This window comes from Pteropus medius, unplaced genomic scaffold (assembly GCF_902729225.1).
Source record: "Pteropus medius unplaced genomic scaffold, Ma_sr-lr_union100, whole genome shotgun sequence".
Lineage (NCBI taxonomy): Eukaryota > Metazoa > Chordata > Mammalia > Chiroptera > Pteropodidae > Pteropus > Pteropus medius.
This window is the reverse complement of record NW_024340699.1, coordinates 8205067-8231039: the sequence shown is the minus strand read 5'-3', so window position 1 is coordinate 8231039 and position 25973 is coordinate 8205067. Positions and strand designations below refer to the sequence as shown.

The 25973-nt window shown below is 52.5% G+C and overlaps 1 protein-coding gene across 2 annotated transcripts in view; it reads left to right on the top strand.

The window, feature by feature from the left end:
• The window catches only part of SLIT3 (slit guidance ligand 3), a 538957-nt gene that overhangs the window by 481314 nt on the left and 31670 nt on the right, over positions 1 to 25973 (top strand). For both annotated transcript variants that reach the window (XM_039877365.1, XM_039877366.1), the window contains exons 19-26: positions 2585 to 2748; positions 3784 to 3916; positions 11194 to 11262; positions 12941 to 13012; positions 13598 to 13669; positions 19888 to 19959; positions 21516 to 21679; positions 23629 to 23753. In XM_039877365.1, coding sequence (XP_039733299.1) covers positions 2585 to 2748; positions 3784 to 3916; positions 11194 to 11262; positions 12941 to 13012; positions 13598 to 13669; positions 19888 to 19959; positions 21516 to 21679; positions 23629 to 23753 — 871 coding nt within the window. The remainder of the gene's footprint in view (positions 1 to 2584; positions 2749 to 3783; positions 3917 to 11193; positions 11263 to 12940; positions 13013 to 13597; positions 13670 to 19887; positions 19960 to 21515; positions 21680 to 23628; positions 23754 to 25973) is intronic.

Genomic DNA, 25973 nt, shown 5'->3' with positions numbered 1-25973 from the left:
GCCGAGGTTATCTACCCACCGTCCACTCCATCAACATGTCAGGCACTGTCCAGGTGCTGAGGACGCATAGGCGTGGCCCCTCCTGGAGCTCACAGCATAGTGAATCACCATAGCAGGAGGCCCGCAGCCATATGAAAGCCCAGCCTAGGTTTTGTTGAGGAACACTGGACCGTGTTCTGGAAGGTAAGTGGGAATTAGCTTGTTCAAGAGAGTGAGAAGTTCATTTCCGCCAGCGAGAAGAGCATGTGCAAAGGCCCTGTGGTGGGCTGGAGCAGAGCAGATGCACTGAGCAAAGCCCGGCACGGTCGCAGCATGGAGCGAGAAAGGGCGTGGTGTGAGGCCAGCATAGAGAGGAGGCCAGGGCCAGGCTGCGGGACTGCTGGGGGCCATTTTGGTCTTTATCCAAAGCACGTCAGGAAGCCACTCAAGGTTTTAAGCAGGCCAGTGACAGGGGTTTTTAAGTGATCTCACTGGCTGCCTAAGTGTGTATCAGAACGAGAGTTCAGATCCTGCTTTCCAGACACCCCGCTCATGTAATTCACTGTATCTGTAAAGGAGGCTGTTTAGAATAATAGTTAAGACGTTGGGTCCTAGAGCCAGATTTCCTGGCTTCAAATCTCCTTAGCTGTGTGACCTGGGAAAAGTTACTTCATCTCTCTGTGCTTCATTTGTCCCTTCTGCATCATCTGCCTCACAGGGTCACTATGAGGATCAGTTCTGCTAATGTTTGTAAAATGCACGCAGGGGCCTGAGGTATAGAAAGTACCGACACTCGTATGTTAGCTTTACGTTTGCTCACAGTAGTTCCATGTGGCTCCGTGAACCTCGGTTGCTGGTTCATTCTCCCTCCCTTCCCTTCCCCAAAGACCCTTTGGAAAACAGACGAGACAGGCTCTTGCTACGTCTTCTGTTGTGCCCGTTGTCATACACCCTCTCCCTGGGAACAGAAGGCACAGTTACAGAATGACGTAAAGGCCACGCGTTCTAGTCCCTCATGACCTCTCTCTGTCCCAGCCTCGCCGGCCTCCTGCCTGCCCCTCCCACTCCCACCGCAGGGCTTGGCCGTGGCTGTTCCCACTGCCTGGGCGGCCCTTTCCCCTGGCCTCCCGCCTCTCCCTCCATTCCTTGCTCAAGCGTCATTTGCTTCGATCCTTCGGCCATCACCCCCAGTTCCTCTAACCCCGTTCTCCTAATTTTTTCCGTAGCACTGACAATTTTCTAATATACTAAACAATTTGCTTATTTGTTGCTAATTATATATTGTCTGCCTCCCATCATCTAGAGTATTAGTTTCAGAAGGACAAGGTGATATGCAACTGTTTTGTTCCTTTGGTGATATGCAACTGTTTTGTTTGCTGCTCTATCCTCAATGCTCAGATCTATCTGTGCCTGGCACTAAGTAGATACTCATTATCTAATTCTTGAATAAATGGATGAATTGAATGAATGAGTGACATCGAGATAGGGGACGACAGGTTAGGAACTAGCACCAGTAGGTTGGTTCATTGGATCCCACTTCTCACCCCTGCTAGGTGCCTCCATGCTGAGACTCCAGAGACACAGCAGATGCCGAGAGGGGTAGAGTCACAGAGCGTTCAGGGAGGCAGTTTGGACACGAGAAGCAACGTGCCCAGCTTTGCACAGCTACCGCGTGTCGGAGCCAGGATTCAAAGCCAGGAAGTCTGATCCCGAGCTCTTAATTGCTATGTCATATCCTAGCCACTCAAGGGCCATCTGGCCCTCTACGCAACCTCCCTAAGCTTGACTTTCCTCATTTGTGAAATGAGAATAGCGTTGCCTCCTTCTTAGAGTGGTTGTGACGAATCTGGGAGAATGAATTTATAAAGTGCTTCGCCTGGCTTCAGTCCCCCAGGAAACGCTCACGAAGCGTAGCTGCCGCCATCCCTTCATCCCCCCAGCAGCCCAGCCATTGCGTCCACCAGATGTGTGCAGAGTACTGTGCTGATGTCACACTGGCGCCAGTGGCAGACAACAGACCCGGTGCCTCCCGTCAGGGGACCGAGTCCAATGAGGGAGGCACACACGGGACAATCATTACAAGCTCTGCAGGGTGCTATGGAGCAGTGAAGGCAAATGAGGGAGAAGAATGGGACAGAGCGGACCTTGGCATTTCTGTTTAGACGAGGGGCTTGGGGAAGACTTCTTTGACGGGGTCACGCAGGCTGAGGCCTGAAGGTTGGGAAGGGGTCAGCCAGCAGCAGAGAGGCTCATCCAGGCAGGAGGAAGTGCATGTGTGGAGGCTCTAAGTGTGCGAGGATCTCTGATGAGGAGCTAAAGGCAGGTCGCACAGCTGGAGCTCAGCAGGCAGGGAGGACGTGGCAGGACGAGGGAGGACACCACGGTCGTGTCCATTGGAGGCGGTCTGGAATGGCACACTTGCGAAGACTGCGTCTGGATTTTAGGAGAGAGTCGACATCCTGTTGCCCAGACCCCCTCCTTCCTGCCTCTGGCCCCGGAGCAGACCTGCCTGGAGAGCTGGGCCCTAAGGTTGCAGAACAGGGTCCTGGGGCAGCTCCCACAGCAGGAGCGGAACCGCTCAGAGAGGGCCCGTCTCTCCTCCCAGAAACCTCCTGTCCAACCCCTTCAACTGCAACTGCCACCTGGCCTGGCTCGGCAAGTGGTTGAGGAAGAGGCGGATCGTCAGTGGGAACCCCCGGTGCCAGAAGCCATTCTTCCTCAAGGAGATTCCCATCCAGGATGTGGCCATCCAGGACTTTACCTGTGAAGGTGAGAAAGCTGGGGGCGGGGCAGGGCAGTTCCTGGGAAGGCAAGGAAGGTGCAAGGGAGGAGGGGCAGGCACTGAACGCAGGCCCCCTGAGAGCCTGCTCTGCCCCGCAGGCCTTGTGGCTGGAGCTCTTCAGGACACAGCAGGGTGGCTGCTAGCCCACAGCGCCCCTGGGTGCAAGTTAAGAAAAGGCGCCTCTTTCTAAAGATGTTCTACTTCCGTCAGTCACAAATGTGTCATAGCATACCGATTTTGCTAAAACGAGACGCTTTTCAGCCATCCATTAGGACACAGTTGGACCAAGCACCCTAGTCTCCCACATCCACAGTGAGGTGTGTGCCCGTTAGCCGATGCTCAGTGTACCCCACACACAGCTGCGCGTGGACGCCCAGGGCCTTGGCGTTCCCGCTGGCGCCGTGATGAGACTCAGAGACGAGCTCATGAGAAACAGACTCCACCCGAGCTCCTGGAAAACTCTGTCACTGGCTAGGAAACTCCTGGAGAGCCAGGGCATGCCGTGCAGGATCCCGGGGGGCACGCCATTTGCGTAAATTCAAGCCAGCACAGTTTTCCTGGGTCGGCTTTAGGTTATCTAGAGACAGGTTAAGTAGTTGATAGGCTAACTGCTGAACGTGTCATGGAGGCTGGGGACACAGTCACCACCCAGAGCGGCTGTGTGGAAGGAGGGAGGAAAAGGGGGTGAAGGAAGGGAATAGACAAGGCCCTGCCCCCAGCCACTTGGCTCAGTTTGGTTCATTCCTGAGCGGGTCCAGAGCGGCCTCTTTCCTGTCTAACACTCTGGTCCACCAAGTGCTTATTACGTAAACGCGGTAAAGATGGGCACCCCCGCCCCCCGACCCAGTGCAGGCGTGTGTTCCCCTCACCCGCACGAGACCAGCGGGCTCACAGTCCGGGTCTGGCTCAAAGCCGAGGCTTCCTGTTACTGCACACGGCTTGGTCCCCACACCCAGCCTCGCTCACCCGTCCCCACTGTGGGCGTCTGTCGCCTGCCACGCTCACTCCGGGGCGCTCCACAGGCAACGACGAGAGCAGCTGTCACCTGGGCCCACGCTGCCCTGAGCAGTGCACCTGCGTGGAGACGGTGGTGAGATGCGGCAACAAGGGGCTCCGCGCCCTCCCCAAGGGCATTCCCAGGGACGTGACAGAGCTGTGAGTACCCCGCACACCCCGCAGTCCCCCAGCACACCCGCCAGGCTTTCCCCGCCATGTCCCACGCAAGGCTGCTCAGGGGAGATGGCAGCAGAGCCTCAGCCGGGGGCCCGCAGCAGCTTGGACAGGGGACAGATAGGAAGCACTCCTCCCCACGCCTCCACCTGGCAGATGACAAGTTGCCGACCCCCCAGAACACAGTGGGGGGGTTATCGGCTATTTCTCTGTACTCCCCCCGCCCCCAGACCCCCGCGCTGCCCTCTGCCTTCTAGACTCCCCTGCCGTCTCTCAGTCTGACCCCAGACAGCACGGGGAAATCGTCAAAACATCCGCTCCCCACACACTTCTAGGAGGATGATCCTGTTCTACCTGAAACAGCCCATTTCACAGATGATTCTTAGTTCTGAGTCCTGTTCACTCTCCACCGAGGAGCCTTATTCCAGAGCCCAAACTCCTCAGGGGTTCCTTCTGCCCCAGAGGCTCCCAGTTAAATGAAAGGGTCGTTGTTCCCTTCCTGAAGAGCCCTTACTCTCGTGGGGAAAACCTTTCTCTGCCCCTGGAGAGCTCAAACCACCCCCAGGCAGGGAGGCCTCTCGGGGACGTGCCAGCAGCAGTGCAGCTGGGCCGGGCGAGCGTCTCACACCCGCGTGGCCAGCACAAGCCGCGTCCACTCTTGGGTTCCTCCCTCCTTCGTCCATTCACTCAGCACACATATTGGGTGCCTCGTGTGTCAGGGACTCCGCTACCGTGGGAGACAACTGTGAGCAAAACGGTGTGACCCCCTCCACTCGTGGGGTCACGATTTATGGGAGGGAACTTGGCTCGATCGTCTCAGGAGCTCCTGTGAGATGAAGAGTGTGCACAAGAGAGGGACAGGTTGCTGTGGCATCGCGAAGTCGAGACGTTTGACTCCCACGTGACGACCACAGAGCAGCTGTGGGGAGATGAAGCTGGGGCTCAGTCTGAAGGGAGGAGCAGAAAAGGAGGGGGCCAGGGGTACTGCTCCAGACGGAGGAGGCCACGTGAGCGAGCACAGGGCCTGCGCTGGGAGAGGGCAGAGCCAGGCGAGGGACCTTCAGAAATCTAGTGCCCAAGCAGGAGACACACTCGCCACCAAACCTCAAGCTTGCACTCTCTCCCCTGACCCTGGGTGCTCCCCGTCCTCCTGGGCAGCCTGTGCCCTCAGACCCAGACTCCTCCAGGGGGTGTTCTTCACTGGCAGGCTCTGCCATTGCCTCCTGGGGTGGAACCTGAGTGTGCCATTGTCTTGGAATAGCAAGTAGGTTCCTGGGTATGTGTCACGGCTCCTGGCATCTCCTAACACTCAAGGAGGCTGTAACCAGAGCTACTGGCCCAAGGAAAGGAACGAAGGTCTAGATAGTCACTAAGAAAATACACCTAGGCCCTGGGTTTGGCTGGGGCCGTGTCCTCGGAGATCTGTGTGGGCCAGTGCCAAGTATGCAGTGAGCTCCACGCTGTGCCTGGGGGCGGGGAGGCGGGGGACTGCAGAAAATGACCCAGATGTGGGCCTCCTCCCTGGGCTAATCGAGTGCCAAGTGACACACGTCAAAGAGAAGAAAATGCCATGAAAACAGGCCTGCGATGCTTTTCCCCAAAGCTCCTGAAACAGAGATTGAAATAACAAAGATAATTGGCTATAATTACAAAGTAAACTTCAGAGCTTTGGGAGGAGACCTGATTTCCTGCTTTGGAAATGATGATGCTTCCCCTGGCCAGATGTGGTTTGCAGAGCTCACCGAGGAGAGTGGCCCTGACCTCTGTCCCCGTACCATCTCCTGGAGGGGAGAAGTGGGGGCAGAGGACAAGAAAACAGATGCCAGAGGACACGGAAGCTGCCAGGCCCAGCAACCTGCGGCTTGGAGGCCTCTGGGTCAGGGACATCGCTGAGTCTAGAGTCAGTGTTTCGAATGCTGGCCTCCCAGCTCCGTCAGGCATCATTATTTATCTCAGGCAGAGTTGCCCACTTACACAACAAAATTACAGTTAATTCACTGAGAAGGAGAAAAAACAAAGTTACGTAGCATTTCTCCAGAGAGCAGGGTGCGGGAATCTGTTGCATGCACGAGAGAGCAGGGCCGTGCTGTCTGTGGGAAGCGATTCTCCCGTGGGCCCTCCCCGCCGGCTCTCGTGTGTGTCTCCGTGTTCTCTCTTCATGGGCGACGCAGGCCAAGCGGAGACCTGCCTCCCTCGCACTGGCTCGGTCAGGCCTTGCGTGTTGTCACTGAATGATGGCTGCAGCGCCACATCCCCTCTCGTTCACAACGAAGACCTTTCGGAGAAGTAAAAACCACCTCCCAAGTCTGATCTTTGCAGAGCAGCCCAGTCAGGATTAGGAAGCAGTTTAGTCTGACCCCCCGGCCCCATGCTCCTGTCCATTACCCCGGAAGTTCTTCAACTTTGGGGTCACAAGACCCCTTGACATTTTTTAAAAGCATCGTGACCTCTAAGAACTTTTATTTATGTTGATTATATCTATCGATATTTACCATGTTGGAAACTACAACTGAGACTCTTTTCAACTATATATTTGTTAACCCGTTTAAAACAATAACATATTTATAACATGTTTACATAAATACATACTTTTATGAAAACCAAACCAAAAGAAATTTCATTGAGAAGAGTGACATTATATTTTTGTAAATGTAATAGGAGAGACAGCTGGATTTTCATATCCCTCTAACATTCATTTTTTTTGTGATACGTTGTTTTGGGTGAAGTACAAGAGGGAAATCTGGCTTCACGCAGATACGCAGTGAGGAAAGGGAGGGGAACTTTAACAGCCTTTTCAAATAATTGTGAATTTTCTCCTTGGGTGATGCGCCCAGTGGCGGTTTCTCAAAGGCTCGTTGCCGTGTGGGACCCAGCACCCTGGCAGTGAACTTTTCACGCTCTCGCACTGAAATGCACAGGCGTCTGCCGCGGCCTGAACGGGACGTTCCCCCACGCGTGATCTTACGGCTGCACGCGGCGGCCACTGGGAAACGCTGGCTCACTATGTCGCGCAGCCCAGCCCCGTGCCGACACGTTGCATCACATACTGTCAGAACGGTCACAGCCCTCCAGAGCCCGCCGGCCTCGTCGAAAAAGCCTTCAAGTAAAGGGCCGCTCTCAAACTCAATGTGGCAGTGACAAGTTTTCTAAAATTTTAATTTTCAATTGGAAACTTAAATTTTATCATTGGCAACAAATACTATCAGTTTTCCTTGAAATGACAAGCTCGCTCTGTTTATTTTCGAGAAATTGTCTACTAAATACCCACCTCAAAATAGCCTGTTTGCTAGTCATTCTTTTAAGTAAAAATGGTATTTTTGGGGGGAGAAAAAGGCTAGTTCAGCTTGTAACTCAGGTACACAATTCCTTTTCCTCATGACAACCAACATCCTTCATATGCAGGAGAAATGCTTTATACACATTTCCCATTTTGTCACACAGAATATTAAAAAGATGTGTGCTCAAGGGTTGAGATTTAATATAATTAGCAGGGTTTTTTTTTTTTTTGCATCATCAAGGCCATCATTAAGTGAAACTGGCTGTTTTTTTAAACCTACAAATGAATGGAGGTAAAGAATACAGTAACCACTGATACCATTTGGTGTCACTGCCTTGATTCATACTGAGATTCCAGAAGTTTTATTCACACAGAGCAAAAGGAAAACAATGATTTAATCTAATTGCAAAAATAGTTTCAGCCTCATAGACCCCCTCAAAGAGTCTAGGGACTCCCCTGGCCCCACCCCTGGGGTCTGTGCATAACACTGAGAGCCATGAGACCATTACTCATGAGCAGGCAAAGAATACACAGGACACCGGCTAGAAGTTGAAAAGCAAGCCTACAGAGTCCGACTGAAAGCAGAGCAGAAGCAGCTGTGGGACATCTCAGCCCCCAGGATCACGGACACAGATACTCTGTGCAAAGGTCGGGCTTCATCGGCTTCATCGGCTTCAGAAAGTTCCAGTATTGCTGTGCCGTGATCCCTCTCGACTCAGGCTTGCCATTCTAGAACTTAAACCTAAGAATCTGTTTGCTCCCATTTAAGGGGATGTTTACTAACATCAGGCCCCCAGGTCCTGGAAACAAACTGCAAGCCTACATCTCCCCGAGGACTCTCCCCGAGGAGGACAAGGACGAGGCGGGGATCTAGCACCCCTGCCATGATGCTGTAGGTACCTGTCAGGGGTTCCGGCTGGGTCTGTCCTGACAGCTGGACCTTCTCTAGCAACACCAGCTTTCTGTCCCCTCCAGCACTGGTCAGGCTCGCCAGAGCACTTTATAGAGCAACTGCCCAGTGACTACATCCTTGCCTTTCTGTGGCCCAGGGAGAGGGACAGAAATTGCCTGCAGCCAGCTGGAAGGGGCGACCACATCTTTAGAGAGCGGGCTGGCTCTGGGTGCAGCAGCATTTAGGAGGTCTGGCACAGGCTCTGGGAAGATCTTAGCAGATGGCCTCAGTAGAGGACACTTCTAGGCTCTTTGGCAGTCATGACCATCTGCGGGGGGAACCGAGGGAGGCCTGAGCACAGGCTGAGAGCTGAGCGAGCCCCCTTCACTCCATCGAGTGTTTATCGACTCCGTTGTGCCAGATACTGTCGTGGGAGCTGGGAGCACAGCAGCCAATGCAACAGATAAGACCCCTGACCTCAGAAGCTTGGAACAGGGGAGAAAGACAATAAGAACGCTAAGCAGTAAATTAGGCATTTCGCATAGGGAGTAGGAAGAGCATGTTCTGTGAAGGCAACAAGGTTATACGATCTTACAGTCAAGAAGCCGAGAAGGCCATGAGATGGAGCGGATGGAGCAGCAAAGACGCCGGGGTGTGGTGGAAGGCCGAGGGGGGGTGCGTAAGGTCTCGTCGGCCGTGGTGAGGGCCGGCTCTTTATCCCAGGGGAATGAGGGAGCCGAGGAAAAGTTCCAAGCAGGAAGGTGACATGAACCGATTCTCATTTCAGAAAAATTATTCCAGAGGGAAAATAGAGAATAGACAGCAAGAGGCTGGTTATTTGTCTTTCAGTAATCGTACGTGCTCTTGGATGGAGCTCTGTGCGCACGCGTATAATGTGTACATTCAGAGTGTACTGAACACTAGCGTTCCAGGTACTGCTCCGAGAGCTTTCCACAGAGACTCATTTAATCTTCGCAATCTCTTCAAGGTGGTGATTGTTATAAGCCCCATTTTATAGATGAGGAAACACAGCTCAGGGCGGTTAAGTAACTTACCCAAGGTCACGCAGCTGTTAGCTGGCGGAGCCAGGATGTGAGCCTCAGCCGCCTGAGTCCTGAGCTGCTCCCACATCGCCCGGGCCGTGGCCGGGCCCCTGGCCTGGAGTGGGGGCTCCTGGGAGGTGGCTGCCCTGCTTCTCATTCACTGTTCAGCGTGTGCAGGAGTTTCTTGTGGGGCACCTGTCAGCACCACAAAGCTCGGAACAGGAACAGGGGGCATCCATCCGTTCACAGGGATCCGTGTGGATTTTCGTGCTTTGGCTCCTGCGCTGAGATAGAGCATTTAACGCAGATCAGCACAAAGGTCAGCCCACCGGAAACGCTGTGGTGGTTCTAAGACGGGTGTGGCCGAGCGAAGTCTTCTGGAAGGTCCCCGGGGCTGCAGGCTGCAGGCTGCAGGCTGCAGGCAACCTCGGAGTTCAGAGTTGTCATGAGGGCCTACAAAGAGCTTTCCCACACAGCCACATCTGCGTTTCTGAAGCGAAGCCTTTTGCTTCCACGTCTTCGGAGCTGGGGTGCCAGGTGGCCAGGGACGTTCTGCACTCAAAGCCACTCCCACGCAGCCCCACCTGCGCGTTCTGGGGTTTTCATCACATAAACAATGTTTCCTGAGCATCTGCTGTAGCCGACTAGTGTACGAGATGCTGTGGTGAGCAAAACAGACTGGGTTCTGCCCCATTAACCACAGAATCACACTCAGGATGTCACCGCGGAGGTTAAACGCTGTGAAGAAAATGTACTGAGAGCTTTGGGAACCTGTCATGTCTCCAGGGGCTGTGGGAAAAGATATCGGGGAAGCGATGCTTCAGCTGAGATCTAAGCGTCTGTGGGAGTGAGCTAGGCAGGAGGGAGAAGAGGGGCTCGCACGTGCAGGGACGGCCTGTCCCCCTAGAGCGGCAGGGGGCCTCTGCGGAGGAGTAAGCTCAGTGGAGTTGGAACCAGAGGTCAAGGGAGAGTGTGCTGTGCATCGAACCCGAGACAGAGACAGACTCTGGTGGTTAACGTCACGTCAGCTCGGCTGGGCTGTGGTGCCCTATCGCTCGGGCAAACCCCAGCGAGATGTTGCCATGAAGGTGTTTTGTAGATTCGATTACATGTACAGTCGGTAGGCTTTTTAAATAAAGGAGGCTACCTGAGGTAGGGTGGAGATGGGCCTCATATAATCAGTTGAAGGCCTTAAGAACCAAAAACTGAGGTTTCCTAGAGAAGAGGGAATTCTGCCTCAAGACCGTATCATAGAAATCCTGCCCAAGTTTCCAGTTTGTCAGCCTGTCCTACAGATTGAAGACTTTCCAGCCCCACAGTGGCACAAGCCAATTTAAATAAATGTCTGCTCTTGACAGGTAGGTAGGTGGGTAGGTGCCGGACAGACAAAGACATTGACATAGCTCGGTAGCTACTCCTCTGGCAAGTAGTGGGAGCCAGTGGAGGATTTTAAGCAGGAAGAGAGGCCGATCTGATCTGACCAGCACAGCGCCGACCAGCACCACCGGCAGGCTGGGCCCAGAGGCTCCATTCTGGTGCCTGTCCTCCAGGGCCCTGAACCTCCCTGTCTCAGAGGAGAGTGCTGAGGAGAGGCCAGTGGAACTGTGGCCAGTGCAAAAAGCCACTTGCTTGCTGTGTGATCTTGGCCAAGTGTTTTAACATCTCTGAACGTCTGTTTCCTCAACAGTGAATCCCTGCCTCATAAGAGTATCGTGAGGGCTGGGCACAAAGTGGGTACTTTTATTCAACAAATATGTCTTGGACACCTACTGTGTGCCACTCTGTACACAGTCTTGGGGAGGTTCAGCACTGGGCAGTTTTAGACAAGAGCCTGCCATCGTGGAGCTTAGCAGTCCAGGGGAGAAAAATGTCATTCACACAAATAAACACTAAATGACAAATGTAGTGTGTGCTATGAAGGGGAGAAAGGCCCTATGGGGGACAAAACCGGAGGCCCAACCTCGTCTGGAAGGTCAGGGAAGGCGTCTCTGAGAAGATGACAGTATGTGCCGTGTCCTTTGCCGGGTGTCACTCTGTACTTCTATTCCAGGTACCTGGAAGGAAACCACTTAACGGCCGTGCCCAGGGAGCTGTCCGCCCTCCGACACCTGACACTTATGTAAGGGGCCCGGCTTCGCGTGGGACCTTCCGTTCTCTCTCCTGGGAGTTCAGGAAGGTGGCGTGGAGAGTGAGTGAGGACGGTGCTGCAGGCTTCCAGCATGTCTGCACCCTTCTCCCCGGGTGGGGCAGGGAGAGGCGCTGGGAGGAACAGGTCAGCCTGATGTGCCAGGGCTCACCCTGTGAGCACCACGTGCAGAAATACCCAGCGTCCGGCATCGCGGGCCAGCCGCATCACTTCCCCCTCCCCGTGGGGGCAGGTGGGTGAGCCGAGACCCCTCAGTCTCCAGTTTCTTGCCAGCTGTGGCTGCCCACACGATCGCCAGAAGCACAAGTGGACATTTCTTCTTCCTCCTCCTCTAGTTGCCCAGACGTGTTCTCAGTAGATGGTTGGAACTGAGGTTCCTTCAGATGGTAGCTGCTGCTGACTCCAAGTCGGCCAGGACCCAGGAAAAACCCCAGACGAGGAGCAGGGCCCCTGGGTGTAGGTGGGACCCAGGAGGCCAGGTGGTCAGTGGCCTTTGTTCCTCAACAGCTTCCCTGCCTTGCCAAAGAGGGACCCAGGAGGGTGCGAAATAATTCCTTGGCTTGTGGTCATTGAAAGATGCCTCTGTCTGCTTAGGGGGTGAGGAGCCCACCCACAGTGTCCCCCTTGGGAACATGGGGGCCACTGAGGAAAGGTGGAAGAAAGCCACCTGCATCTTATCCAGCCTGGCTCCCCAGCCAAGCCCGAAACCAGCCTCCAGGTGACGATTTCTCAGCCTCGGCACTATGGACATGTGGGGCCCGCTAACTCTTGATTGTGGAAGCTGTCATGGGCGCTGTGGGGTGTCCCTGACCTCCACCCGCTAGGTGCCAGGAACTCCCTCCTGCTAGCAGCAACAACCAAAAATGTCTCCAAATATTGTTAAACGTCATTGGGAGAGCAAAGCTTCCCCCTTTAGAACCTTCTGCTCTAGAGCCACGGCTTTCAACTTTAGCTGATTATAGGAATCACTTGAGTAGTTCGTTTGGATTTTTTAAAATACTGATGCTCAGGCCCACCCTAGACCAGTTAAATCAGACTATCTGGGCGTGGAACCCAAGCCTCAGAGGATGTGAAAGCTCCCTGGGTGATTCTAATGTGCAGCTAGTGTGGAAAACCACTGCTCTGAATACCTGTCCCTGAGGAGAAGCTGCTGGAGGTTGTAGTTGGCAGAGGACGGCACCCTACCCACCTCATTCCCCCTAAAAGAGAATCCGATAAGAGGAATAAATGAAGAGGTAGAGCGTAGAGAGACAGTTAAAGGAAGAATTGATCAGGAAAAAATAGTACTAGAATCAGGAGAGGTTAGTCTCTTAGGTGTTATGTTTTGCTGATAGAATAAAATGAGTGAATAGACATGTAATGGAATGATTGAATAGCTGAATGAATGGGTGAATGAATGAACAGCAATCATTTGAATGATTTATTGAATAAACATTGAATTAAAAAAGAACATTTGGATAAATAGATGGGTAGATGAATAGGTGGGTAAATCGATGGATGAGCAGATGGTCAGATGGTTGGAAGGAAGGAAAGAAGGAAGGAGGGAGGGAGGGAGGAAGACGAAGGATGGGTGGCATGCGTGAACGCTGGGCAGGACCCCCTTTGGCTACGACCCACAGTAAAGCGCGACCCTTTTGTTTTACTTCTCTAGTGACCTGAGCAACAACAGCATTGGCGTGCTGACCAACTACACCTTCAGTAACATGTCTCACCTCTCCACTCTGTGAGTACAGCGAGGTGCTGGCATTAAGGGGCCTGTGCCATCCTTTCCCCTGTCCCCTCAGGCGTAGGTCCTCTGCTCTCGTGACCCTCAGAGCTGTGGCGGCCCCTGCATGGGGCAGACCTTCATCATCCGAAGGACATAAAGCAGGTCCGAACTCCACTGCTGGGCAGTTAGAGAGGAACTGGCCCCTAACTGCTTCCGAGAAAGGCCCTCCTCGGGCGCCACTGCTTCGTGAATTTCTTTCCCAGCAGAGAGTTTCCTTCACAATCACATTTCATCTGGCCCATCTATGCCCATTAGCTCCGCAAGGTGGGAGCCCTCACCACCTGACAGTAGTGGAGGTGACGGCAAGGCTGGTTAGGGGGCCGCCTGCCAAGGAGCAGGGGAGAAAGCGGGGCGATGACGCCAGGGAGCGTCCCGGCGTGATGGGAGGGTGTCTCTTCCCTTTACTGTCGGGTGCTTTTTGTCAACACAGTAAAGTGGGGAATGTAAACCATTTGCTTTGACTGGTCCACAGCGTGGACAGGGCTCCCGTGAGTAGCCGAGATAGGAAGGGCCAGCAGGGCACCGTGTCCTTTTCTGCAGGATCCTGAGCTACAACCGGCTGCGCTGCATCCCCGTCCACGCCTTCAACGGGCTGCGGTCTCTCCGAGTGCTGTGAGTACCCAGAGCCCCGTCCTGCGCCGGGAGCAGTGGGCACTGCTGATGGCTCCTTCCCGCCCCGTCCTTTGCTCAGCACCTCTGCCCCCAACACCTCCCCACCCAGCACCCTTTTGTGCTCAATGGGGTGAGGAGAGCATTCGCTTACAGTCAGCCATTCCCACGCCCAGCCCACTGCCACTGTGGAACCTCGTGCACATCACGCACCCCTCTGAGTCTCTGCTGCTTTGCGGGTAGAGTAGGGTCAGGAGGGCCACGCAGTTTTATTCTGCACACGAACAGCACAGTGTGTGGCACGGAGCCGCTGTCGCGATGGTCGTTATTTCACAGTTGGTCCCCCTGGCTTCAGAGGGGCGACGCTAACACTGGGAACCTCTGCGGACACCAGCCGGGACACCAGACCACGAGCCGGAAGCCCAGGGCCAGCCCGGCTCACAGATAGCTACCAGTTAGCCATTGTAGGGGCCATTCATAGAATATCTTCTGAAAAAAATGAAGTTTTAGTAAGTTTCCAACATTTAAATATCGGGAGGTTTCTCATACAAACTAATTTCTACCCTCTCTTGGAAAATGGAGGTGCTTGGCCATCCCCAGGGCTCCCCTTGCATTCCTGCCTGGCCGAGCAACCTCCCCACCCTTTGGCCGGGGTTATGCAGTCTGCAGCCTCCACACCTGCGACCCCCACCCCACGTCACCTTATGACACCTGCCTGGCCCTGTTCTCCGCATGCCATGAGGCAGAGGGAGTCACCCGCTTTGTAAGCCTGTCTCCGCCCCTCCCCAGCTGTGTGTCTTCTCATCCATAAAATCAGATAATAATGCTAATTGCCTCACAGGCTCTTGTGAGGATTAAATGAGATGCTGTACGTAAAGTACTTAGCAAAGCCCTGGCCCATGGTAAACACTTTAGAAATATTCCTTTGCCATTACCATTCCCACATTGGCACTCGCAAGAGACGGAATAGCACCTCACTGCCACCCCCAACCCCAGATTTGGTGCCTTCCCATCCGGCACCTCTGTTCTTGGCCAAGGAGAATGCTTCAAACGATGCTGCCATGAGAGCGGAGATGCCAGACGCGCTGCCCCAAACCTGTCAACTTCTCACCTTTCTGGCCCGTTATTACTATAAAAGCGATACCCATGTTTGGGGGTGCTTTTCATGGCCGTCGCCTCATATAAACTTTTGCAACAGTGCTGGAAGGTTGAGAAGATCATGCCCATTTTTTCAAATGGGGAAACTGAGGCCCGGATTGGTGAAGTAACTAGCCCAAGCCCAGCAGGCCCAGGAGTCAGATTGCAGAGCCCAGCCTGACTGGGCCCTGGGGCCCCTCCCAGAACGCATCAGCGATCAGCAAACAGCACCCAATGAGCTAGTCCATACTGGAGCCTCCAGGCTGATGTGATTTATTGAGGCCCTCAAAACACCAGTGTCAGCGACAACTCCGCCACATGTCATCTGTGCTGTTATTAAAAATCAATTCTCTGGGGGCAAAGAAGTGCCCGCGCTGACAACGTGCAATCTGTTATTGTCACTTATTTATTATCCACCTTCTCTGGAGAGTTGGAGAATGGAAACCTCAGCAGAACCATTTCCCTGTTCCCACTTGAACACAGTGGGCACTGGGCTCTGCTCATCGGCCAGGGCTGAGGCTGGACCTGCTGCCCCCTCACCTCCCACCGTCCCCCCCTCAATCCCAACTCACCGTCTCCCATCCCAGTCCCCCAGTTCAGTGCATAAGTTTGCTGCCAGGGGTGCGAGCTGCCAGTTTTAATGGAAGCTCTGTGTATATGTTCGTAAGTAGAGTCGTTCAGACTGGGGCGGCTTGATACGTAACGGGGAGAAAGAATGCTTATCCGCGCCTCTGTCTGCTGGGGGCGGGGGGCGAGGGGCGAGGGGGGGGTGACCGTCACCAGGGTTTTCTTCTTCCCACTCCAGAAGCACCGCTGTCATTAATTCATTAAGTCATCAGGAGCGTGCATCAACACACAACACACTGTGCCTGCTTCTTGACTTAAGAACTAGTAGGTGTTTAGCATCATGATTTTAGAATGGTGGGATCGCATAGATAAAAAGGGGTCCTAGAGGCCCTCATTCCAACCATCTACCTACCTCAGTAGGGAACAACCATTTTCTGCATAAGGGCCAATTCAGGAAATATAAAAATGTTTATGGGCTACATTTCTTTTAAGATATGTGTATCCTTTCTCCCAGTAATTGCACATCGAGGAATTTATGCTAAAGAATAAGCCAAAATGAGGGAAAGGTTCTGTGCATTAAGATCTTGGTCGCACTGTTATTTTTAACCTAAATTTTAAATATAACCTACAAGTGCCACAGTGGGGAAATGTTTAAGGAAAGCATTATGTAATCAGTCAGTGGAGTACAATTATTGTAAGAGGTAAAGATGAAAACTAGATAGCGTTTACCACGTAGTGTTACAGGGGAAAATAAACCTTATTTGTACATATGTCACAATTATAACTCGTAACCATGTATACTTATGAAGAAGGACTATAAGGGAACCTGGACAAATGAAAAAAATCATTGATGGCTACCTGTTAGTGTTAAGTTGTTTCTGTAATAAATGAAGGCAAAGCTAAAGGTGAATGAAGACAGTAACATACTTACGATTCAGGGAGTTGGGGGAAAAGGTAGCATTTTTGAAATCAGAAATTGTAATATCTGCAACTGCATCTAAGCATTTGTATATTCTTTTCTCATGTCTGAAGAGTTTTATCATTTTGATTCAAATTTCAGAAGTGACCAGAGCCCCAGGGATGCTAGCAGTTTGGTGTGAGAGAGGAAAATGAGCTTCGAGTTTCAGCCGTAGACAAAGGCCAGAAAGTGATCCGGAAAGCAGGAGAGGCCTGACGTTTAAGTGTGTGTGTGTTGGCCGTGGGTATGAGTGCATGTCAGAGAACATGGCAGGACGGTGGTCAGGGAGCCCTGAGTATAAAACATCGTGTGAAAACATGCTTTTCCCGCCTCACTCCGAATCTAAAAATAGCTAGACAAGAACATTCCTGTGGACATTCTAGTTCTTCGGGGATCTGTGTGTTCCCCGATCTTTGCCCCACACCGAGTCACGTGGCTTGTGTGTGTGTGGTCCCAACTGTCACTCCCCAGCTCCAGTCGCCTGAGCGCCACCTGGAATCAGTTAGCGCTGGGCTCATTCTGCGCCATGTGCTCATGAGGGAGCAAGTGGCTTATCATTCATCATCCTCTGTATTTTTAGCTCCTGGTCCCTGAAGTAAGATGGTCTTTGCTGTTTATGCGCATGGGGCTGTTTGTCGTGCTCTTTGGCGTGCGTCGATCCTTCCTGCAGCATTCCTGCAAAGGGATCCATTTGCCCTTTGCTTGATTACCTGCAGAGACCAAGAGCTCACTCCCTTACCAGACAGCCCCACTCCATGTTTTAACCAGCCATTAAACATTAGATCGTTCTGGTGAGACTCCTTTTGACCTCTAACCCATGGTCACTCTGGCTCCAGCTGGGCAGACCTGGCCATCGCTCCACCAGCGAGGCCAAATCACTTGGACTGAGAGCAGGGGAGGGGTGATTCCCCAGTGGAAAAAGGAGGAACTGTTATAGAAAAGAGGAGAGTGAAGCGCAGCAACCCACACCCTCCGAAGGATTGCCTACTACCAGTAGATGCTAAGAATTATCCCATTTTAAAAATGACAGGACTGAGAGGTACAGAAAAGTTCATTGTCTCAGCTCACACAGCCAACGATTATCAGAGGGATTCAAACCCAGGCTGGCTGACTCTGATCTGAACCCCCAGGTCACCTGGGAGGGGCCCAGCCTGCTCGGAAGAGAATTCACCGCCCCAACCCGCATTTAGGATGAAGACAGTTCCTGACATCTGTCACACAAACTGTGCCTGGGGATTCTCAGACCCAAGGTTCAGGCAGCCTGGAGCTGATGCGGGATGGTTATGTCTTCACCTTGTTCTAATGACAGCCTCATCTGCACCCCAAAATCCCCAAGTTTGCCCTTGACACTCCCTAAGAGTCAGGAAGGAAAATGGAGTCCCGGTGCCTGAAGAGAAGCCCTCGGGAGTTCAGGGAGTTGCTTGCCTGCCCCAGCCCCAGGGAGGAGGGAGGGAGAAGCAGAGAGTGCCAGGTGCTTCCTGGGAGGGCACACGTGCCCCTCTTCCCTGCCATCCTTGAGGGTGTGGCTGCACAGGCGACAGTCCCTCTTCCAGGCCAAACCAGGAACGGGAGCCTGCAGTGTAGATGGGTTTCGTTAGCATTGTTTTCCCAGTAAATTACAGCCCCGTTACTCTGCAGTTTATAGAGATCTCAGCAGCTCAGTTCCTAATAAATGGGGACGTGACTTGCAGGAGTCACTGCACCAGAGCTGCCTTTGGGTCATTTGGTGTTTTTGAATTAGAGCTCGGTGGCTCTCCAGGGGCCCAGGCCCCATTCAGAAATGATTAACGATGGGGCTGGCTGCGTTTGCAAACAGCAAGCAGCCATGAAGTCATCGAAGTTAATAGCAGGCAGAGGCCGGTGTGATTCCTAAATAACCACGTTAATTAGAGATTCAATGATACCGATAAGTGTTAGGAAGTGCTTCTAGCCTCCTCTTACCCAGGGAGGTGAGAAGCTACCTGGAACCCCCTTTAAAGGACTGGTCACCCTCTTCCTGCTGTCCTGGGGAGGGGAGGAGCCTAAGGTGATAAGGGTGACAATTTAGGTAACTAAATGCGGTTCGGAGGACAAGGAGCATCAGCCTCACCTGGGAGCTTGTTAGAAACAGCCTCTCAGGCCCCACCCCAGGCCTCGGAATCGGAAGCCTGCATGTGTCTTAGTTAGCTCCAGCGCTCGGTTTGAGAGCCTCTGTTCTATATTAAGTCTAATTAAGCTCATGTCTGTATTTCAGTGGAAGACCCAGGGCAGGCTAACAATGGCTACAAGGAAAACAAAAGAACAGATTCAGGAGTCGAACGCGAACCGCCCTTTATTTTTTTCACTAAGGCTCCCTTCACAGCACAGGGTCGGTGTCCAGCAGTCACTAAAGGCGCCTTTGAGTGTCTGTGAATTTCACCCCCCCACACCCCCTTGCATTTCATAGGCCAGACCCAAAGTGAGTCATCAGTGCGGGGATTTTTTGCATGTGGTTAATGATTCCTTCAGCGGAGGGTCTCATCAGTGAATTGTGGATTTGCTCCTGTTGTTACATGAACATCCAAGCAAACGTTCGTTCAGGTTTTTTCCCCGGACCTATTCTTCAGGCAGTTATCGAAAGCTCAGTATACGCCACCAGTCAGCAGGTGAGAATAGCTCCAGCTACTACGTCAGAGTAGAGAGAGGGATGACTGAGGCCAAGCAGGTGGTCCGGCCCCTCGGGCGCGTCGTAGGAGAATGCACTCAGATGCATACAAGCGCCAGACCCGTATGTGCGTGTGGCTGACACGAAACCCTTTTCCATTAAGAACCATGTCGGGCTCCTAGGCAATCTCTGCAGGAGCTAAGTGCCCGTCCCCGCTCCTCTTGTCACCTGAGCTGGGACCGATAGCATTTCTCACTCCCCCTGGAATCTCTCAAGATTTCCTGATCCGTCCCAGACATTCTTCAAGACCCTTTCTCAAATAATGATTAATCGCTTAGCACTTAGAAAATGACACACGCCACACAGCTCGAGGCACCCATAGCCACCTCTGTGGCAAAACCTTTTACTACATTCTCATTTTACAACAGGAAACGGAGGCACAGAGAGGGTAATGGCTTTACCCACAGCCACACAGCTTTAAGCGGCAGCGCTGGGGTTCGAATGCAGGCGGAAGTCACGGTCTCACACTCAGTTCTTCACATTATCTCTGAAACGCCAGCGCCTCCATCGGGGAGCTTTCTCTCTCTATTTTTCGGGTGCAAAAGTGGAGGCCCAGAAAGTAAAGTAACTAACTTACCCATCGTTCTGCAGCCGAAGGGGACTGCGTTCTGATTCCGTCCCAGGCCTGTTGGAATCAAAAGTTCACTCTCTCCTTCCCAAACCCTCTCCCCACAACACCCCTGCTTCCGAGCTGGGCTGGGCGGGGGAGATGTTCACACATTTGCCATGAAGGAGCGGGGATGGAGGAGGGTCCCCTGCTGCCACCGCTGGGGCTGCCATCGAAACCGAAGGGACACCAGCCCAGCCAGGGACACCGGGAGAGTCGCGCGTTCCCACCTGTCACTGGCGCTGACCTGACCTGTGCTTCCGCTTCAGAACCCTCCACGGCAACGACATCGCCAGCCTCCCCGAGGGCTCCTTCAGCGACCTGACTTCTCTTTCCCATCTGTAAGTAGCCGCATCTCCCCGCCCAGTGGCCTCTGTCCTGACCGGCGTGTCATCACCGTGCCCCAATGGTCACCATCGCAGGGTCGTCCTTTTTGTATGCAGAATGTTTTACAGCAGCGTCCCCACGTCGTGCACATTGTCTGTCCTCTGCTTCGGTCACCTTCAGTGGCGTCATCGGTCATATAAACAGTGTGAACTCACATTGAATAAGAACTAACGCCCGGCCGAATGCTCTCATGTATTTCCTGCAGCAGGAGGTCTTCATACCCCTCAGTGTGCATGACAGGGTTAGGGGTCTGTCCGAGGGCTGCGTACCTAGTAGCGGCCGAGCCCAGGCTCAAATCCAGGTTTGCCTTGACCCCGAGCACGTATTCTTGACCGCCCCGACCTCTGCCTCGGTTCCCCTTCTTCCCCCATTACACGTGGGGGAATCCGAGGCCCCAAACCATTACTTGTTGCATACCTCTGCCAGTGAAAAATTTTGAGTTTGCAACCTACTCCGTATTTCGTTATTTTGATACTGTGCGCACATATTGACGTGCGTGTATATTATATTATAAAACGATCAAAGTAGAAATGTTAAAGGATATGATTTTTGAAAAGCAGAAGTTCTAGTGTTTTCTTCCTGGACATCGGTTTGGAGATGTCTGCCCTGGACAGTGCCGCCCCCCTCCCCTCTTAGGCTCTGTGGCTGGTCTAAGAGTTAGACCGATGTGAAAAAGATTAACAGAAGAAAAATATACAAATTAATGTTTTTACGTGTAAATGGGAATCTTCAAAAGGAAAATAAAAACCCGAAGAAGCCGTTGGGCCCAAAGCTTACATACCTTTTGTCACAGAGAATGATAAATCGTGAGGATCTGACAAGACAAAGGGGCTTGGGTTAGGGGCCGTAAATCGTCGGACAGTGACAAGGAGATATATGGAGGAAGCTAACGGACGATCAGGGTTATGTAGCAGGTCTGTTTGTCCAGGTCTATGGCGATAATGCTCTTCCGTTCCTGGTACAGGAAGAGCACCTTTCTCCTGGGAAATATGACCCGTTTTCATGTAGAAAGGTAGAAATCAGAGGGCCCTTCGTGCATCTGCTATTCCTCTAATGCCTTCAGGTCAAAATAATCAAAATGCCAAAGCCACGTATTTGAAGGTGGCATGCGTGAGCCCCATCAGTGGTCCGAGGCTGCTTCCTAGATTGCTGGGTATCACACACTCTCTGTAAGCACATCCTGCGATGGGCCCTTCAGTAGGGCAAGAGAGCCAGATATTGAGATGGCTAGAGGCCCAGAAGCTTCCTGGTGGAGCCCGGATTGAGGCTGGGTTGAGGGTTCAGTCTCACCAGGGTCTGTGAGAGCAAAGCCTCAGGAGTGGGAGGAGCTTGGATGGGGGTTTCAAACATCCCCAGGAATTGGAGGTATAGTCTGGAGTCAGCTGGTCCTCAAGCCAGACACCCCCAATGTAGCCAACGTCCAAAAATTCTGTTGTTGCAGAGGGCTAGGGGTATGGAGCCTGTGGGTCAAGCTGGGCAGAAGGCCCTGACTTCCTGCTCTGCCTCCTAGGGCGCTGGGGACCAACCCCCTGCACTGCGACTGCAGCCTGCGTTGGCTGTCAGAGTGGGTGAAGGCGGGGTACAAGGAGCCTGGCATCGCCCGCTGCAGTAGCCCCGAGCCCATGGCTGACAGACTCCTGCTCACCACCCCCACCCACCGATTCCAGTGCAAAGGTGGGTGCTGCCCCTCCCCTCTACCATCCCCACCCCTGTCAGAGCCGGACGTCTCAACAGATGTGACTTCTAAAACCATCGCCCGTCTCTTCCACGTGTCACTCAAAGAGACTCAGATGCTGAAGCCAATGTGGACCTGCATCTAAGGGTCCGTTTGTCATTCTCTCCCCCAAGTCCCTCTGCCGGCATTTCAACATAGTCCTCCCTGACTTCTTTTTCTACACACTTTTGCATGGTCGAGAAAATCTTTCACCTGCGTTTTTTATCCAACATTCTTAAAGCATAAGCATTTCCCCATTTTTACCGCAGCAGACTTTTGGCACGTGTGATTTTGACTGACTGCATCATCACTGTGGTAACACACTGCTGCTGAGTTCTTATGTGCCAGGCACATGTTAAGCACTTTTTCAGGTTTTGTTTCATTTCATTTCACTTTCCATTTATTAATTTATTTACTTCTCCAACACCTTTATGGGGTACACATTAGTATCACCCTCATTTTTAAAAAATTTAAACACCGAGGCTAACCGAGGTTAAACGACTTCCAGGTCTTTCTGATTCCAGAGTCACCCTCTTTGAACCCCACGCTGTAATGTGCCACCGTAACTTTTCTAACCAGTTTCTAGTTTTGAACCTTTAGAGTATTTCCGAATTTTTTCCTTACCATTGATGGATACAGGCCTTCCTCTGTGTAAGATTAGGTCCTCAGACCAGATTTGGAGAACAGAAATTACAGAGCCAAAGTAGATGATGATGTTTGAGGTCTTCACGCATATTGCCAAACTGTCAAAAACGGTTGTAACCAATTTACACCACAGGCAGCACCATTCGATTGCGTTCTCCGCCAGACTCTTGCGTTATTTCATCTCATTTTGTAATCATTGCTAATTCAACAGGTAGAAAATTACATCTCCTTACGTTTTGTCTGTCTTTGATTCTTTGGGAAACTGAATTTTTTTTTAATTTACTTTCTATATGTATTACACATCCTTCTATTAGTGAATATCCTTTGCTTAATGTTTGTTTTTTACAAATATACTTTAATCCCTCTCTAAAATGTCACTGTGTCCTAGGACACTGTCTCCCTAGGACACACAGTCTCTCGGTTCTAATGGGAAGCCAGGTTTGAGCCCCTGCTCTAGGCTCTTAGGCCATTGTGTTCACCGCACCCAAACCTGCTCACACACAGGGCCCAGTCTCAAGCCAGTCTCCAAAGCGATGACTGTTATCTTGGGTTCGTTTAAAGCCCTCACATTAAGTAGGGCCTGTTTATCCAAGGCTTATTGTCAGAGCTGACAACAGCAAAGCTTTGTGCAGGGACCATGACATCCCTCCCTCCGGCCTTTAACAGCTGAAGAAAGCAGGTGAGATGGTCACGGATGCAGGGTGTACCTGAGCACAGTTTGCCGTCCGTAGTCAGCATCATTGCTCTGTCCTCTGGGGCCATTTCTTCCTTCCTCCTCCAATGAGATGGTTCTGTAGGGAGGACTTCCTTTGGCCCAGGAGCAGTGTCCTCCTTAGCCTGGCGCAGGCCAGTCTGTGGGGAGGGGAGTTTGGGACAGAGGAATGGGAGGTCCAAATGGAGCCTGGGCCCAGAGCTTCCAGGACAACAAAAAAAAAGATACACAAGGGGTTTCTAATTATGGTGCATTGTTTGCAGATTAGCACCAAAATCGGATCAGGCTAATTACAGTAATTGATTTGACTGCAGAAGCGCTTCTGAATGATGTCCCACTGTGATTTTGTCCTCATTGGACAATGGCAGAATTAATGGGACTCTAGCTGGACTGGATGTCCTAGCTGGGGAGGGCCAGCTGTCTGTCCTCTTTGCATGGAAATGGGGAGGGGCTCGCAGCTGGCTGAGGAAGGGGCCAAAGCAGAGGGGAAGGGAGGTACGACAGTGAGCCCACTTGGGGACCTGCCACCAACACTGTGGTTTTGCTGTCCAGGACCAGTGGACATCAACATTGTGGCCAAGTGCAACGCCTGCCTTTCGGGCCCATGCAAGAACAATGGGACGTGCAGCCAGGACCCCGTGGAGCGGTACCGCTGCACCTGCCCCTACGGCTACAAGGTAAGGCGGGAGACCCCGCCCCCGCCACTCAGGGCCCAGGATGGCCCTGCGCCCTGTCGACCCTCCCTCCTCCCAGGGCAGCCTGGAGAACCCCATTGCACAGATTACCCCCAAAGCAGCATTTGCCAGTAACTCTTCCATGCTACTGGTGGGGCTGCCCAGTTGAGTCATACTCACACCGCTCACAGAGGACCCCACAGATAAGGAGGAAGTGAAGTATTTGTATTTTCTTTGGTAAACGTGGGGAAATTAAATCTCAAAGGGTTAAAGTGCTTTCAAGTAGGGCTTCCAAGTAGGGCTTCCATTAACCCATGCTCCTGGCTTCCCTCCCAAGGGGATTTCCGGACCCTCCTCCACCTCATAATTCTGCCCTCGGGGTGGGTCCAGCTTGAGACGGATACAGGAATGGAGGATTAAAAGGCCTAGGGGCCACCAAGCCAACCACACTGCTGACCAGTCTGGTCGGCCAGCGAGGGGATGGCGATCCCAGCTCTCCCGTCTGTCCTCCCCAGAAATCCGGGCTAATTCCAGAGCAATCCCGGCCCCCTCCCTTCTCCCCAGCACCATCGAGAGCACATTATCCTGCCCCCCGACCAACATCTATAGAGTATGGACTAGGTGCCAAGCCATCTGCTTGGCGTTTTACTCCCCTTTTTTATGTAAACGCCCCCAGCAAACCTATTAAGAAGGACTCATTAATTCCCATTTTACCGATGTGGAAACTAGGCCTCAGATTGTTAAAAGAGCTTGACTCAGTGTCCCAAAGCTTGTGAGCAGTGGGGCTAGGACAGGACCCAGGCCGGGTGATTTCAGAGTCCTGCGTTTACCCTGCAGGTTTTCCTCATTAGCTGAGATCCTCAGGCTGCCTCACTGGGGTCCCCAAACCTGTAACTGGATCCTCTTCCCCAAGACCCTCCCAGCTTCCCAGATTCCAGCCTCCCCAGGGAACCACTTAAATGCGAGAGTTTCGAGAGTTTCAGGATGGCCCAGTGGCCGGCTAATTCCCATGCCTAGTCCAGGGCAAGTGGGAGGGAGCTGGCATTCTTGGCATCTCCTGGGGGATTCATGTGTGCACAGTGACAAGCTAGAGGGGCAGACTCTCTGGGGAACAGGGTGCCTTGGTGGCTTTCTCAGCTGTAGCTCTGCCTCCAGCTGATAGTGTCAGAGTGCCACCTATAGGCCTGAGACATCAGAGCCAAAGGATTCCCTTTGAAGCCAGCCAGCCAGCCAGCCAGCCCTGCCCAGGTAGCCACCCCTGCCCAGGTAGCCACCCCCAGGGCCTCGAACTCACCAGAGTCCCAGACTCATGCACGCTATACAGGCATGCACAATAACACGTGCAATGCGCCTAGGACAGGCCCCGGCATCTGGTAACAACTCACTAAGCTGGAGCCTTGCTACATTTTACCTCTATCCTTGCATGCTGGTCCCTGAGACCAGGGTGCAGGACGGGCCTTCAGGAGCAGGTAGCGTGTTGTTGGTTGCACTGAAGTGCTGAAGACCGTCAGTTGCTCTCCTGGAACGGTGCCATGTGCATTTACAACATCCCCAATTCCACACATTTATAGTTATCTTTTTAAGCATCGACCATGAGCCAGGCACTCAGCTGGACCTACGAATTTATTTGCTCCTCTAATTTTTATAATCACTTTATGAGGTGGGTGATATCCTTAAAAAAAAAAAAAGAGAGAGAGAGAGAAATCATTTCACATCCCAAGTCTTCCTTCTCTTTAAAATTGGCCCGATTCTGAAAGTTTTGGAGCTGGGTTTGAAGCCCCAGGCTCCTTCCGACTACGCCTGAAGACACTCTGAACCTGGCCTGATCAGTGCCCGAGCAAAGAGTGCGTCCCCAGGCCTCCTGCTGGCTAACGCCACGCGTGTGGACTTCGCTCACAAGATTCTCAACATCTCGTACATTTCAGATGAATGTGAACAGAGATTTTGACCTTTGGGAAGCTGTTAGGCCCAGTCAGGTCTAGGGTATATTTATGATGACGATGATGGTGGTAGTTGTGGCGCCGGTGATAGTGATGATGACAGCGATGGTGGCGGTAGTAATGGCGGTCATAATCACTATGACAACAGTAACGTTAGCAGCTGGCATATACTGAAGACCTACTGTGCACTGACAGCATACTAAACAAGGTACACACATTACCTTGCATACGCTTCATCAAAACCCTAGGCGACAGGTCCTAAAATGATCCTCATTTTACAACT